The sequence below is a fragment of the Hyperoodon ampullatus genome (genome assembly GCF_949752795.1).
Source record: "Hyperoodon ampullatus genome assembly, chromosome: 2".
NCBI classification, from domain to species: domain Eukaryota; kingdom Metazoa; phylum Chordata; class Mammalia; order Artiodactyla; family Ziphiidae; genus Hyperoodon; species Hyperoodon ampullatus.
The window spans coordinates 76,495,576-76,513,515 of NC_136915.1; the positions used below are offsets into that span (position 1 = coordinate 76,495,576).

The 17,940-nt window shown below is 36.1% G+C and overlaps 1 protein-coding gene across 1 annotated transcript in view; it reads right to left on the minus strand.

Moving 5' to 3' along the window:
* Positions 1–17,940, minus strand: part of COL24A1 (collagen type XXIV alpha 1 chain) — a gene marked incomplete at both ends in the record, with an annotated part of 398,140 nt that overhangs the window by 36,162 nt on the left and 344,038 nt on the right. Inside the window, 4 exons of the mRNA XM_079698762.1 lie at positions 108–170; positions 998–1,051; positions 1,144–1,251; positions 2,932–3,039. Of these exons, the coding sequence (XP_079554888.1) occupies positions 108–170; positions 998–1,051; positions 1,144–1,251; positions 2,932–3,039 (333 nt within the window). The remainder of the gene's footprint in view (positions 1–107; positions 171–997; positions 1,052–1,143; positions 1,252–2,931; positions 3,040–17,940) is intronic.

Consider the following 17,940-nt stretch of genomic DNA (forward strand, 5'->3'; position numbering starts at 1 on the left):
TTAAAGTTATTAATTTGGAGTATATTTATTTTAGAGTTCTTAACCCTAATTCCTGTAGTCAACAAAGAATCACAATATCTGGGAAGGCAGAATGACTTCATACTTACCCTCTGTCCAATAGGACCTTTAGGACCTGATATTCCAACAATGCCAGCATCTCCCTCAGGACCCTAGAAACAAATTTTAAAAAAAGCCAAAATATGAACATTTAGTACATGAAATAATCTTGTACCAACGTATTAAGAATTGGCTCTTAAAAATGGAACTTGAGGGCCTCCCTGGTGGCGCAGTGGTTGAGAGTCCGCCTGCCGATGCAGGGGATACGGGTTCGTGCCCCGGTCTGGGAGGATCCCATATACCGCGGAGCGGCTGGGCCCGTGAGCCATGGCTGCTGAGCCTGTGCGTCCGGAGCCTGTGCTCCGCAACGGGAGAGGCCACAACAGTGAGAGGCCCGCGTACCACAAAAAAAAAAAAAAAAAAAAAAAAAAAAAAAATGGAACTTGATAGTTAATGAAGTACAGGCTTAAGTATTTTGGAGTAATTGTACTGAGGTCTACAGTTCAAAATACATCAAAAATGGATGGAGAGAGGAGGAGGTATAAATAGATGGGTAGGTACAGAGTCAAGCAAGTAGAGTAAAATGTTTTGGTAGAATTTAGGTAATAGGTATATAGGTGTTTACTCATTCTCTCAACTTTATGTTTGAAATTTTTCAAATAAAATGTTTGGAAAAACAGAATGAGTAGAGACAAAAGCAAATTATTAAATAAAATTGCTAGGAAAATATATAGTTACATAAGTCAAAATTAACATATTCAAAACTCAAATATATTACTCTGTACCAACTGAAATTTTGCAGATTAAAAAAACAAAAGCTCAAGTCAGAGATTTAATATTGGTATTTCAACATCTGTTTTTTGAACAGATGTTGAACATTGGTATTTCAACATTGGTATTTCAACATAGCCAGAGATGAGCAGAAAATATGTAAACATACTTTGGGGCCTGGGAATCCTTGGAAACCTGTCAAACCTTGAATACCATGTTCTCCCTGCAATGTGAATAGATATGATAACCATTATTGTACAATGTTGGCCTGGTCTGTAGAATAAGTGCTTAGTGAATTTCTGAGTTGTCACCTACAGACTGCCCTTTCATGCCAGGCTCTCCACATGGTCCTTGATCACCTTGTGCTCCTCGGCGACCTCTTTTACCTGGAATTCCAGGTTGACCAGGTAGCCCTTGTTCACCCTACGGACAAAAAAAAAAGAAAGGTTATCTTGACTTTAGAACCTATAAACATATTGGCTTTTAAATGAAATCTAAACACCGGTCCATCCTCAGGCATGTGTACAAGACACTGGAGAAGTCAAAATCTGCATGATCATTCTCCCCACCAATAGTTTCCACATACATAATATTTGATTACAATGAACGAGAAGTGTGGCAGCAGGGAAACAGAATTCCAGAGATTGTGGTCATGACTGTGGAAAGAGGAGTGAAGAGGGGGCCTGCAAAAAGGAGGAGGAGGATAGTGGGGCTACAGAGAGAATAGTGAGGGTGTAGGATGTGTGGAGGCGTTTGTATGCGATGGAATTTGTATTTTATTTGAATTGAAATTATTTTGCTGTGTTTTTCTTACATACAGAGATGATTCAGCTATCTGATACCAGAAACAGAGCAGAGTCTCTTGAAGTGTGAACCCTGGTTTTTGCCATGAGTATCTTTTTAATTCCATCATTAAGAAATTTCAATTATCTGTTTCCCAAGATTCCTTTGATACCAATCCTCTTTATCCCCTAAAAGTTCACTTTAAAGACATACTTTATATCATTATTTTATTTTTAAAAGTCAAGTCCTTTAAAAAATTTTTATTTTGTTTTTGAAATGAGTGTTGCAATAGCTTTTACCATTTCTAAAAATAAACTTAAGAATCATGTGGAGTTTATAGATAAGGTAATGAAAAATGATGCTTGGTAGACTTTGACCGAAGCTTTAAGATTAGCAAATTATTCTTCACTGTATTGAGATAAAGATACAGCTTTGGGACTTGACAAACTGGATCTTTTTTTTTTTTTTTTTTTTTTTTTTGCAGATTCACACATAAAAGGTAGGGATCTTTCTTATTTATTTTCCTAGGTTTAGCATTTGCTCAGCTATCTTGTATTTCAGTGGAAAGGGATATTCATGGTATAAACATTAACAGAAAGGCTCAAACTATAAACAGTAAGCTGTTGGGTCATCATTTTCAGTTTACCCATATGGGTCAGAATACCTAGAAATTCTTTATAAGTGGAACTCTGAAAATCAAATTAAGAGGTAATAATGATGAGGGTGCCAATGTCTTAATCCTAGTCTTTTATGAAATAGCATTAGATATGGGACTAGTCTCTTGGTTGTCTGGGTCAAATCTGCACTGAGATATTTCTAAGAGAGGTTTTGTATGGAAAGCCTATTGCCATGTGGCAATACTCCTGGCAATGAATGTTAAGGCAAGACAATTACTATCACTTTGACTTTAAGAAATAATTTGTACTCCTATCAGATTTATTAATTGGTTGGTTAGGTTCAGAAGTAGGGGAACAGGAAGTATAACTGAGAAAGTATGCAACTGGAAATAAGATTTTTCTGTTTTGGAGGAGAAGATGGATGACAGAAAGGGAAGAAGAACCAAAATGTGTCAAAGAACATTTTTTAAAGCATCACCAGTCCTGGGTTTATGAGTAGTTTTGGCAAATGACATGCACTGTGGCTATCACGGGAGATGGCTATGTCAAGGCCACACACTTTCGTTTTTTCCTAATGTGTTTTCATGATTAGCCAAATTTTATTAAAAGCTATCAGTCTTACCATCCTGTGATCTAGCCAGTAAACTCAGGGCCAGGAAGGATGGTCAACACTGCTCATCCATCAGAACAAACATGAAAGTACCTTCGGGCCTAGAACTCCTGGGCTTCCTGGAAGGCCTGATGAACCCTTTGCTCCTTGAGAACCTGGAGACCCAGCCAGTCCCATTCTTCCTGGGCTGCCTCTGACACCCTAAATAACACAGATAAGAAATGAAGACTGGTGCAGCTCCTAGAAAATCCATCCAGATGCTCAATAAATGAAGGAGGGGTTGGCGTTCTGAAAGCCTACTGTTGATACACTGCCCAGGTTTGGGAGTTATCCTGGGCTTCATTCCCAAATAAGCGAAATGTTTAAATGATGTTTTGGCTCACCTAAAATCTCTAATTATAGTTAATGTAATGGTCTTGGGTTTTTAAAATAAAAATACTGAGGCAGCACAAAGTCCACATTTGTACTATCCTCCAAAGTGAGTATCTTCTGACTAAGTAGCCTAGATGTGAAGTATGTTTGTTCCATTCTAACTTTTTGTGTTATACTCCTGTGTGCATGACAACACTAATTAACATACCCTTAAGAATATTCTTCTTATTGTGGTCATTATTTCTCAATATATACAAATACCAAATCACTACATTGTACACTTGAAACTTACATGATGTTAGATTGATTATATCTCAGTAAAAAAGAATATTCTATTTTCAATCACACATGACTCCAGAAAATTTGCTTCAAATAGTTTAATTAGGAATAAAGTTAAGTAAGCAAACAGTATTTCCTCAAAGCCAAATCCTAAAACAAGGTTGGTAAACTATGGTTTTCAAGCCAAACCCAATCCATCCCCTCTTTTTGTAGAGCTTGTGAGCGAAGAATAGTTATTACATTTTCACATGTTGAAAAAATCAAAAGAAGAATAATATTTCAAGATGTGGAAATTATATGAAATTAGAGTTTCAGAATCTGTAAATAAAGTTTTATTGGAAACAGTCATGCTCATTCATTTATATATTGTCTGTGACTGCTTCGTGCTATAATGACAGGGTCCAGTCGTTGTAGCAGAGACTAAAAGGCACTCATTGCTTCCCGCTACTGCTTGTTGCATTGCAAATTACAGTGATGCAATTATAACTTGACAGTGTTTTGAGAGGAACATATATTGACTTATTGTGAGATTTTATTATCAGTGCATATCCGTTGTATCAAAACAAGAAAAGAAGAAAAAAGTGGGCTTTGAATGTTGTATTTTTAAGGCACAGTGGAATGTGGATTATTTTGTGATCAAATTAGATGTCAAAACTTTGTGTTTATTATGCAATGCCACTATAGTTGTGCTAAAAATGTACAATATACATCAACATTATCATACCAAGCACTTAACACAATATTCCCACCTCACAACAGTGTAACAGTTAGAAAAATTAGGAAACCTAAAATGGAGTATCTTATCACAATATAAATTCTTCACAAAAATTTGAAAATGAAGTTGCAACTAAAGTTTCTGAGTGGCTCATTTGTTAGTCCAACAAAGTTGCTTACTGATAGATTTAATTAAATCGTGCAGCAAAAATAAACTCGTTTCTTAGCATTTTGGCAAGAACAGTTGCTTAAAATGTCAAGGACACTGGAGCAGCATCAATAGTCAATTGAAAAATAAGGCAAATGCTTTCAAGTGGTTTTCCTTGCCTCTTGATTAATCGACAGATGTTAGTAATACTACTCAGTTGTTTATTTGAGGAGTCATTGCTGAGTTTGAAGTGCCTGAAGCATTAACCTGTATGAATAGTTTGTGGAGTGACTATAGGTAAGAATATTTTCAAGTAAGTTAAAACATTAAATCAGTTCAACCTGAAGTGGTATCTGCTAAAATGTGATAAATGTGATGGCAATGGATAAGCAATGGATAAGAGAAAGACTAACTAGACGAATTAACAAAACTTGTGAAAATGTTAAGGTATTTAGAGCTATGTTTATTCATTGTATTATTCACCATCAGGTACTCTGAGGAAAATACTTGAATCTAGCGTATGTTATTGAGCCGGTACTGTCAAGAGTGAACTCCATTGACTCTTGTAAATTTAACCTTCGGTGGTTCTGTGAATTTTTTTTTGTCAAAATAGAAACTGAATATCCTGACTTTCTCTAACATGTAGCAGTTTGATGGCTTAGCAGGGATAAAGTTTTATTGAGATTTTTGAGACTATGATTGAAGTTTTTTCGAATGAGAAGAACTGCCCTCAACCTCTATTACGGAATGATAAATGGCTTTAGAAATTAGATTTTGCTGCAGACTCATTTAATGTTTATCTATGAATTCAACCAAAAATTGCAGGGCAAAACAATGCTCACATGTGAAACATACTGTGATAAAGTCATTTTGATGACAACTAATGTTTGAATCACAAGTAATGTCAAACAGCTTTATACACTTCCTGTGCTGTCAAAAATTAAAACAAGAAGTGAGATCTCCATTTCCACACAAATTTGCGGTGGGTAGATTTTCTGAGCTCAAACTCAAAAAAGCATTTTCACTTTCAAAAGCATTTCTAAAGCATTTTTCAGACCTAGATGCAAGAAATTTCTATATTCAAAATCCATTTAACTGTTCACTTGAGGAGTTCAACCTATAACTTTAATTGGAAATGACTAATGTACATTATAATGACATTCTAAAAGGCAACTACCAAGAAAAGAATCTAACAGAATTTTATAAATTCCTTCCAAGCAATGAATATGCTCAATTAAAATCATATGCTCATGAATTGCAGTATTTGGCAGTACATATCTGTGTGAAAAGAATTTTCTAAGATGAAATATGTAAAACATGCAAAATCTCATTCTAAGTCACATTAACAATGAAATTTTGATGATAGGAAACTGTAATAAGCTAAATGTTATCCCCCTTGCAAACGAATTCTGTTTTTCTCATTAGTAGACTTGTATCACAAAAAATTATACTACATTAATATATTTTAAATTTCATAAATAAAAATTTTGTGAAAACTTATTTTCTTTCTTGTTACATAAGTTCTTAAGTAATACCCTTGATTTTGCTTCTTGCCTTGCAAACTCAAAAACAGTTATTAATATTTACAGAAAAATTTTGCTGACCCCTGTTCTAGGAGATGATTGCTACTTTCTGAGTTGATTCCTGGGATAATAAATTGGGTTGTGTAATAGCTGTTCCATGCATTCAACAATATTTGTTGAATATCATCTATGTGTAAAGAAGGTATCATGAGAAGCCCTGTGGAGAATACAAATATAAATAAGATATGGTTTTTATTTTTAAGAAGTTTAAAATTAAGTTAAAAAGACTGTAACATGTAAATAGTTATAATAAAGGCAGAAATGTAAAAAAAAAAAAAATAAAGACCAGATGAGAAAAGAGATATAAAGTAAATACTAGAAAGGTTCTGAAGAGGGGAAGTTACCTTTGGTGCTAATTAGAAAAGAAATTACTGAGAAGGTAGGGTTAACTGGATCATAAGGTAAAGCTGTTTCCCTTAGAGTTATAAATGTGGTAGGAGAGATAACTGACTCCAGATAGGCTAGACTCATTTCTGTGGAAGGCCTGCTTGGGAGAATAGGATTTAAAAGGTAAAGCCAAAAGGGAGGGGATATGGGAACATATGTATATGTATAACTGATTAAACTTGTTATAAAGCAGAAAAAAAAAAAGGTAAAGCCAATTTTGAATTTAATGCTAAAGCACTTTTCTTCTTTTAAAAAAATATTTCCTCCAAATTATCACATATCTTTTTATTCTCTTACTGGTGGTAAAAAAAAACAGTTCAATACATTAAAAAATTACCTCTTCTAAGCAGATTTTCTTCATGATCACAAAACTCACTAAAATAATGAATAAAATCATATTTTCTATCACTATCACTAGGTGCCATGTACTATGCTCAGTGCTTAGGACACGGGCTCACATTCCTTAGCTTGACCTTCAAATCTTTTTTTGTCCCAGTCTACATCAACCATTTTATCTCTCACCATTTATCTATATTAGTGGCTCTCAATATTTGTAAGGAACCATTATGAGGGCACAATCTATATAGGGAGGGAGGAAGGGAGGGGGGCATGACGGAGGGAGAGGCAAGGGAGAGAGAGAGATCCACATTGTGGACTTAGGATTCAGGTGGTGTGGTTCTTCCACATTGCTTGCACCTTATCCTAAGTCATTAACCTACGCTAGTTCTTTCCCTTTGCTTCTTGCTGTGTGTTTTACATTGATTTGATTTAATTTGGTCTGGGAGCCTTTTGGTTCCATATCTCTGGGATAGATTATCTGGTAGTGTACTTTCCATATGAACTATGAGAACCCTGGAGACATGAGATGGTGCCACTGTAGAGCTCATCAATACAAATGAAAGCAAATCCAGTCATAGTCATTTGAGACTCTGGGATACAGAATTTCAAAAATGTTCAGGGAAGGGACTTCCCTGGCAGTCCAGTGGTTAAGACTTCGCCTTACAATGCAGGGGGTGCGGGTTTGATCCCTGGTCGGGGAGCTAAGATCCCACATGCCTCAGGACCAATAAACCAAAACATAAAACAGAAGCAGTATTGTAACAAATTCAATAAAAACTTTAAAAAATGTTCAGGAAAGATATAAGTGTTATACCAATGGCCAGGATTCTAACGGGAATATGACTATAGGAAAGGCAAGTTTTAAAAACAAAATTCAGATGAATAGTGCCCTTCCCAATAAAAACAAAAAGAGGTTGAAAAACCTGAAGAAACCAGTGGCCTGAAGAGAAAGCAGATTATACAAGGTCATAAATAAAAGATGGAAGGAAGGACATGTAAGCCAGGAAGAAAACAAATAGACCAACAAAGTCGCTCCAGAATTAAACTAGGTGAAAGGTTATAAAATACGAATGAGTGTAGAATTAAAAAAAATAATAATGGGTTGTCTTTCAAGACTGAGCGTATCCTGTGTCTGGCTGTATTAGACAACTAGTGGATCCCAGTTGGAGAGGAGATGTATCACGTGAAAGATCACCCTAGATGATTTTAGGACACCTCAACATTCCATAGTTCTAAAATAGTACCACTTTACCTCACTTTATTTGTAAGTTTAGGTATTTTTAAAAATCTTTATTCTCCAACAGAAAAAAATGTATCTTTTGGGTGATACATGAACAATGGACATGCAAAGACTGCTGAACATTCCTGAGGTCAATAAATATTTTTAGTGAGAATAATAAAGACCATATGACTAGTCCTTAGAGTTAACTGTACATGAGAAACTTCATTTTACTTGCAGCACTATCAGACATTTAACACAGCACAATAAATATGTTCCAAATCATTTACTGTTCACATTGGTTTCTTAGAGAGAAATTTGAGGAAAGTAGCAGAGTGTTCTGTACAAAGTTCCAAGCAATGTTTCATAAAAGTAGAGAACAAACATTTCTTATTATGAATATACAGATGGATGAGTAATTCTGCTTTCAAGAGAAACAGATGCTAATCCCTAGGAATTCTTTCCAGTGTTTTCTAAATGATTCCTCTAAAACCAATCAGCAAAGCGTAAGTCACTCTGAGCAAATTTTAAAAAGTAAATAAAATCAGAATTACTATTAATTTGTTCAGAGATGCTGAGACCAATCAATAGTTTACCTGAGTCTTAAAAAAGTTAGTAAGATGATAAGAGTACATGATGTCTCACGGCCAAAAACTTTCATTATCCTCAGATAGAAGGCAGTCTCCCTGCTGACATTGGTTTTGACTCTGTAAGAAAGTGTCAGTTTTTACAGGACTGAAGCTGATGGCTGCTTAAGCCTTGGGTTTCTAAGGAAACAAGTACTTGGATCAGTAATGACAATAATGTCAACCACAATGACAAGAGTTACTTTTTATTGCTTACTTTTTATTGCGTGTCTTCTATGTATAAGAAACTGTAATGGCAATATGGTTGTGTTGTTTTATTTAATCTGATGTCAGTTAAGGAAAGAAAAGGAAGTTGCTTTCCACTTTGACTTCCCTGTGCAGAAAGGAAGGAATAGTTTAAGTCTGCCTTCATCCTGGAACTACATGGAAAGATCTGGTAAGGAAAATGGGGCTAACTACACATATTAGAGGACAGACACAGAGACAAATTTTGGAACAATGGTGACTGGTTTGCATTTAATAGTGAAACATACCAAAGAGAACGTTATGCTGTTTGTTATTCCCCAGGGCCCTTGGTGTAGCTGTCTTATTCTCATTAGAATTAAAACAAATATATTAAGAAATAGAATGTGCTAAGTAAAGGCAACAATAGAAGTCCACATTTTAAAGAGGATTACCAAAGGAATACTATCTTTAAAGTTTTGAGTAAAATGAAATTTTTTAATGTGAATTTCACTGATTTTTCAATAGTAGATTGATAAATTTAAAACTACACTGAACTTAAATTAGTTGATGTTTTTATCTAAAATAAAATTACTAGGAAAACAGTTTTTTCCTTTCCCTACAGCCAAGCACCCTCCTCTGTGCTCATAGCTTATGTTTATATAGTTACTTGCTGTATGAGAAAATAGTAATTAAAACTAATTTACTTTCTGTAGTATAAAAAATAAATGCAATGACCTAATTTTTTTTGCATAATATTAGGCAACGTAAGTACAGTATTTTTAAAGCCAGCAAACCAGTGGATTATAAAAGTAATACTTTGCTTCCCTTACTCCAAGCAACTAAAAACACTTCTGTTTAAGTAGGAATTTCTCATTTTATTTGGCTTACTAAATATATCCCTCCTAGGAAAGAATTGGCTATTTAAAAATATGTGGGGTAGTAATTATTAGGTGATTATATGCAAGGCTACATTATACATAAATACTGTAGCATTCATAACATTTTCCTATAGGGGCAATCATAAATAATGTGGCCAAAATGTTAGAAATAAGATTTATGAATGAGCTGTATACCAAAGTTAGGAGGTAACTTTAGCTTTGAATCACTAAACATGTTAATGCCTATGGAACTTGGAGTGGGATTGAATTGAGGCAAGTCTTAAGGTAGTGAAGATAGGTCTGCTTGACTCAAGTCCATTCCCAAGAGCATACACAACTAACTCTTGTTCAGTTTTAATGGATACAGGCATTTCAACATTGTATTACCCCACAGAAATTAGTTACTCATTTTCATAGAACAATTGGTGGATTATCATTCTTGCAAAATGGACAGTTTCAAATGCCATTATAATACTGGACAAAATAAGTGTAGCCTATGAAATCTCCTTTACCCAGGCCTCAGCCAATAATCACGGGACTAACGGGGAGTGAAGGAGGATATTTCATCTATTCTTTGACTCTTAGCATGACTAGGAATTCATACCACCATGAAGAAATGAATGTCCATCCTTTTTTCAAAAATAAATCTGTACCCATAATATCTTGCTTGATCCTCGGATAATCCTATTATCATGCCAAACTTTTTCCTGCCTACAGGTCTTTTCACTTTGGGTTTTTCACATGGCAAGTTCTTCCCTCATTCTTAAGTACTTGGGTCAGTCTTACCTTCAGTCCTTAGCTCAAGTGTAAGCCTTCTCAGTGAGGATGCTATAGTCTATTCTGTCTATAAGCTATTTTGCATTACACTTTATCTCAAAATCTGTTTCCCATTATGCTTTCTTTCTTTCATAGCACTTCCACAATTTAGAATTACTTAATTTGTTTATAGACTACTACCCAATTATTAGGGTGATTCATATTAAATTGTGACTTTTTTTAAGGTCAAAAATGGTCAAGGGCTTCCCTGGTGGCGCAGTGGTTGAGAGTCCGCCTGCCGATGCAGGGGACACGGGTTCGTGCCCCGGTCCGGGAAGATCCCACATGCCGCGGAGCGGCTGGGCCTGTGAGCCATGGCCGCTGAGCCGGCGCGTCCGGAGCCTGTGCTCCGCAATGGGAGAGGCCACAGCAGTGAGAGGCCCGCGTACCGCAAAAAAAATTAAAAAAAAAAAGGTCAAATGTCAGCAATTTCCTGCTGTTGCACGTATGTTCCATGAGGGCTGTTCTTTGCCCATCTTGTTCACTGCTGTCTTCCCTAACTCCGGGCTCATATTGTAACTGAGTGGGACTCTATGGGGCCTTCCTGGAACAGACCCATCCCCCATAGCCTCTGCTTTAGCTCCCCTCTGAAGTATCTAGATTACAGTATCTGATGCACATTTCCTGAGTTGCTTTAAAGATACTAAAACCCCCACTAAATGGAAGAAATTAACTACTTGGTGACCATGAGCACATAGTCCCCAGTCCCATGGGTGCCTAAGCATTGATAATGTTAACCCCTCTGACACACCAGCCTGTAACCTCACCATCAACCAGAGAATTTTTTATGAGCTAATCACATAACCTGTGACACCCCTCCCTCACCTCGCCTTTAAAAATGCTTTGCTGAAACCCATCCGGGAGTTTGGGCTTTTTGAGCACTAGCTGACCAGGACTCCTTGTACGGTGCCTTACAATAAATGTAGCACTTTCCTTCACCACAACGTGGTGTCAGTAGATTGGCTTTACTGCGTGCGGGCTAGTGGATCCAAGTTTCATTCAATAACACTGTTATGTACTAAACAAATATTTGTTCACTGAATGTTAGACTAGCCATGAAAATTATTATGAAAAGATAGTAACTCAATAAGTGCATGCACTGTACTAAGCACTTCACATACAAGATCTCATTTGGTTCTCATAAAAACCATATGAATTAGATATTATTGTACTAATTTTATAGATGATTCTTAAGTAGCAAACACATCTTAATTTTAAACTCAGGTTTCCAAAGTCATAGTTATTATGCAAAGGACATTTATTCTTCAAATATTTATTGAGCTTCTTCTAAGTGGGACTGACACTATGCTAAGTGCTAGGGATACAAAGACGAATAAAACAGAATCCATGTTCTATAGAAGTTTACAAATGCCTGGGGGAGAAAGACATGAAGATCAGTAATTAGAATGCATATGAGCCATGCTCTGATGGAATCAATGTACAGAGTGTACAGAAGTTTGAGCAGGCATGCTTAACTTTGACTGGAGAGTCCAAGGAAGAGATAACAGTTCAAGTAAGTCCTGAAAGATCAAGAAGTTGTTCCTCCTAGGGAAAGATGGAAGTCTTCCAAGCAGAGGGAATAAACTACACGTACAAAGCCATGAAAGTGAGGGAAATACATAGAATTTGGGGCAATGTCTAAGAAATTAAGCATACTTGAAAAAAGTATAGCACAGTGGTTAAAACATAGGCTCTGAATCTAGACTGTGTGATTCTGAATTCTGGCTCTATTATTTGTTGTCTGTGTGACCTTGGGCAAGTTACTTACTGTGAGTCTCAGCTTCCTTTTCTGTAAACTGAAGATAATAGCTATACCTATGTCATGGGGTTTTGGTGAGAATTAAACAACGTCATATATATTCAGCACCTGGAATAGTGCCTGGCACATATTATTTTTTTAATTTTTTTTGCACGTTTTAACATCTTTATTGGAGTATAATTGCTATACAATGTTGTTTCTGCTGTATAACAAAGTGAATCAGCTGTATGCATACATATATCCCCTCCCTCTTGCGTCTCCCTCTCACCCTCCCTATCCCACCCCTCTAGGTGGTCACAAAGCACGGAGCTGCTCTCCCCATCCTGGCACATCTTATTTAATAATTGTTTAATAACTGTTAGACTAAAATACACAGCACATGTGAATAGCAAGGTAGAATGTAAGACTGGAAATGTAAACAGGCCAGATCCTAAAGGAACAATATTCCACAAAGAGTATGAACTTCATTGGATTCGGGGTCACTGAAGCATCAACTAGGAAAGTTACTTCCTTTAGCGAATCTTTCATTTTGTTGCTAATAAGCAGCCAAACAGGCTGAAGTTTGTCTGCTCTGGAAGTTCCTAATGAGCAGTAAACGGGCCAAAACAAGCAGAAGGGTGGAGAAGAGAGAGAAAGTAGCAATCAGGATAAACCCTAACTGGATAATCAACCCCTTAATAATCAAGAGGTGACAGGATTTGATGAATGTAGATCTGGCTGATGCTGGTATGTTTCTTCCTCCAAAATACTAAGAAATATATCTTCTTCGAAACGGAAGTTTCTTTGGGGTGACCAGCTCATAAACTAGAGAACACACAACCCAGAGGGGTGCCAGGGCTGCTGGTGTTCCTAACAGAGGCTTCCACGGTGGTCCTGCTACTCTATGCTTGGATCATGAGTGGGCTGATGAAGTGTGTTTTCCCTTCTTATACTGGACACAATTCACAAGTGGAAAATGCAAGACTTTCAACGTTCTTTTAGGACAAGCATCTCATTTTAGACAACACTTAAGCCTGTGTTCACCTGAGAAAGTGCATAGTTAAGATTGAAAGGCCTTGGGCTTCCCTGGTGGCGCAGTGGTTGAGAGTCCGCCTGCCGATGCAGGGGACGTGGGTTCGTGCCCCGGTCCGGGAAGATCCCACATGCCGCGGAGTGGCTGGGTCCGTGAGCCATGGCCGCTGAGCCTGCGTGTCCGGAGCCTGTGCTCCGCAACGGGAGAGGCCACAGCAGTGAGAGGCCCGTGTACCGCAAAAAAAAAAAAAAAAAAAAAAAAGAAAAGATTGAAAGGCCTTGATTTGTCCTAAGTCAAGCTGTTAGTTTTGTTTCTTTCCCTTTTTTTCCCAATAACCAATTTTATAGTTGCAGCAGTGAAAAATTAAAAAAAAAAAAACGGGTAAGGCTTCATTTTGATGACAAATAGATTTATGATCTTTGCAGGGAAAAGTTGTTTTCCTTTTTCATAAATGAAAACAGCATGGTAGACTCATTTACTACAGATGTGCTAAGTTGACTAGTCTCAAAACACTCATTTATACAGAAGGAAATTCACACAGTCAACTGTGAGCCTCCCCAATACTATCCTTCAGTTATAGTCATATGACTTTAAAAAAACATTGAAACTGCAGTGTGAATGTGCCAGGAATACTTTAACTCCTTTGGCCACATCAAAAAAAAGAACATTGTTTAGGAAAATCAGGCAGTTGCATAATGCTAGAAATCCCAGAATAAATATTTTTCTCAGTGGAAAAATCCAGCAGTCTTTAAAGGTAAGCCAAAAAGCACCATGGTGCCATGATTTGAAAAAAAGAAAAAACAACAACAACAAAAAAGACCAATGGAAAGATGTCCTTATCCTTGTTGAAAATATTCCAGGGAATTTGCTAGTATTACTTTCTCTTAAGCAGTTATTCTATTACCATAGTAGGTTTCAGAAATAATTATCTTAGAAATCACTTTTCCTAATGACCAGTTTAGCCATTGTACCTAATTTCACTGAACAGACTTGTCCCTTATAAAGCATTATAACTAATTTCATATCAAATATTCTACAGGGAGCAGAAACATTTGTGGAAAATATTTCCGTATTCATAAATACCAATATCATGTGTAAACCTTGGGGTTGAAAGGGGATTCTTCAAGGGAAAGTTATTTTGTTTTTATTTCAGTGGTTACAAAATGTTTCAATACTTATAACATCCTGATTTCTAAGTATGCATGTAAATCTTTTCTAACATTCTTTGAAAATGCTAAAAAGTAGGAGACAATGAGTTACGATCTGATACCTAATTGCTTACTAATGGAAATACCAGATGCCACTCAACTTCATGGCCCTGTGAGGTATACTGAAGCAGTATTCAACATCATTGTAATTCATTTCAATTTTTTCACCACAGAATTCAATGAGTTTTTTATACTAGTCATATATAAAAGGATATGTGGCTCAGAATCTGTTTTTTTTTTTAACGACCTCCAATTAGAAGTAGAATAACTTACTAAGTGGAGTTAGAATATGCATGTTTTGTTATCTGACCAGTTCATACTCAGATTCTTTTTTCCTTTGATTTTAAGTCTTCAGTCTCTCCATCTCTACTAAGTCCCTCTAGCATTTAAATATGGTTAAGCCTCTCTCATTTAAAAATAACTTTCTACCTTAGCCTCAGTTTCTTCTCCAGTTATTGCCCTACCTTCTCCTTCAGAGCCAACTTTCTCCATTGGATTGTCTGCATATCTTGATTTCCTCATACCCTCTCACTCCTCAAGCACTCCAATCCTGTTTCTGACCCCACTAATCAAATCAAATACTCACTTGCTAAAGTTACCAATGACCTCCATATACTAAAATACAATGATGCTAATTTTATCTTGTTAGATTTCTGTATTAGGTGGGGGGGCGGTCCTTATTTGCAAACATCAGAAACCAATTAAGCAAAAAATTTACTGAAAAGATATTGAGTAGCTTATATAATCACAGATAAATCTAGAAAATCAGGTTTGGAAAATGGGTAGAATTAAAAAGACTAGGCAGCCAGAATTTAGACACTGTAGTGAGCACCAGACCAGCTGCTGGACGCTGACCAGAGTCATCCTTGGACACTGAGTGCCACTGAAAGTTACTGCCACTGCCACCAGAACGGAATCTCCATTATCTCCATTATCGCTGCTTCTGTGTCCTCAAAGGAAGGTGTGGGTGAATATAACTGATTGCTTAGGCCTGGGTCATAAGCCTACATTCTTGTTTCAAAGAGGGAGTGGAAGGTAAGACTCTAGACTTTTTGACTTCAGTAGTAGAAGGTGGCTTCCCATCAATACTCAAAAAAGAAAGGAAACATAAAAATTTCTGAACATAAAAATGGGGTCAAGATGCTGAGTAGCCAAAAAACAAAACCAAAAACAGAATAAAATACATGTCCAACAAACTCTCTCATGATGATTAGACACAGTCGATGACTTTCTCCTTGATATATTCTTAAGCTTCCACGACATTACATTCTTTTTCTCCTATGTATTATGGCGACTCCGCCTCAGACTCCTTTGTCATCTCCTCTTCCTTCTTTACCTGACTTCTAAATGTTAGAATTCCTCACCACTTGGTTCTGGACCTTCTTTCCACTGTTCATCTAATATTTGTGTGTTTTTCTTCATTTGCTCCCTATGTCCATTCACTGCCCCTTCTCTATGTTGCTGTTTGTATTGAGTCTTCTGATCCATGAACATAGTGTATACACCATTTAACATTTGGGTCTTCTTTAATTTCTGTCAGCAATGTTTTACAGTTTTCAGTATCAAGTTTGCACATTTTTGGGGGGTCAGATTATCCCATTCTGATACTACAGTAAGTACTTCTTTTTAAATGTCAATTTCTGATTGTTCATTGAGTGTAGAGAAATACAATTCATTTTCGTATATTGATATTGTATCCTGAAACCTTGCTAAATTCAATTATTAGGGGTTTTTTTGGTAGATTCTGAAGGATTTTCTACATAGATGATCGTGTTGTCTGTGAATAAAGACAGTTTTATTTCTTCCATTCCAATCTGGGTGGCTTTTATTTCTTTTTCTTTTACTGACTAGAACCATTGGTAGAAGCTCCAGTACAGTGATGAATGTGTCATATAAATGTAAGAGGATAATAAAGATATCTGTTGGCATATGAGGCCTCAGAAGGTTTATCTCACAAACACCTACATTGAAAATACTTTTTGGAGGAAGTACTCAAATAATAATAAAAACAAATTCAGGAGGTTCTATAAGGAATACTGAAAGTAATAGTGACTAAATAACTTAATTAAGTTTGCTACTATATGAAAAAAAGAAACAAAGGAAATAAAAAGAGAAAGTAGGTCAGAATGGCCATCATCTAAATCTACAAACAATAAATGCTGGAGAGGGTGTGGAGAAAATGGAACCTTCTTACACTGCTGGTGGGAATGTAAATTGGTACAGCCACTATGGAGAACAGTTTGGAGGTTCCTTAAAAAACTAAAAATAGAACTACCATATGATCCAGCAATCCCACTCCTGGGCATATATCTGGAGAAAACCATAATTCAAAAAGATACGTGCACCCCAACATTCACTGCAGCACTATTTACAATAGTCAGGACATAGAAACAACCGAAATGTGCAGCAACAGAGGAAAGGATAAAGAAGATGTGGTACATATATACAATGGAATATTACTCAGCCATAAAAAAGAACAAAATACTGCCATTTGCAGCAACATGGATGGACCGAGAGATTGTCATACTGAGTGAAGTAAGTCAGACAGAAAAAGACAAATACCATATGATATCGCTTATATGTGGAATCCAAAAAAACGGTACAAATGAACTTATCTACAAAACAGAAATAGAGTTACGCATGTAGAAGACAAACTTATGGTTACCAGTGGGAAAGGGGGGAAGGATAAATTGGGAGATGGGGACTGACATATACACATTACTATATATAAAACAGATAACTAATAAGGACCTATTGTATAGCATAGGGAACTCTACTTAATACTTGTAACAGCCTATATGGGAAAAGAATCTAAAGAAGAGTGGATATATGTAAATGTATAAATGATTCACTTTCCTGTACACCTGAAACTAACACAACATTGTAAATCAATTATACTCCAATAAAATTTTTTAAAAAATCAGAATAAGTTAAAAAAAGAGAATGTAAATGCATGAGAATTATAAGTCAAAATTCAAGGTAATATCAAAAAATGATGAAGGGAAAGAGTTTATAGAAACAAAAGGACATGAGAACAAACACAAGTACTTGTTTTGTTAGAGGGAAGATACAGTTACTGATTTATTAAACAAATCACTAGAGTTAAACAGAGACATATTTGGTTCTTAAATTAGGGGCAGCTGCCACAAGAACATCAACTGAAAGAGAATAGGTAACTTTTAAACCTGCAAAAGAGAATTCAGTCTATCCAATGGAAATCAGAAAATAAGAAAAAAGAAACAAAACCCCCCAAAGATAGTATAGGACAAGGAAAATACAGAATTAAGATGGCAAAATATTCTTAATAGAGGAATTTTAGATGCATTCTTTCTAAGATTTCAAGCAGTAGAAGGAGGTCTGCTATTACTGCTACTGTTTAAGATAGTATTGAGGGTCCCTATCCACCTATGTGGAAAGAAAAAAAATGAGTTTAAGAAAAGAGTTAAAACTACCATTGTTTGAAGATATTACCTACCTAAAAATCCAATAGGATCACAATAGCAAATTATTAGAAATAAAAATACCCAGTTGTATAGAATGTAATCTAAATCAGCAATATTTAAGTAAGTAATAACT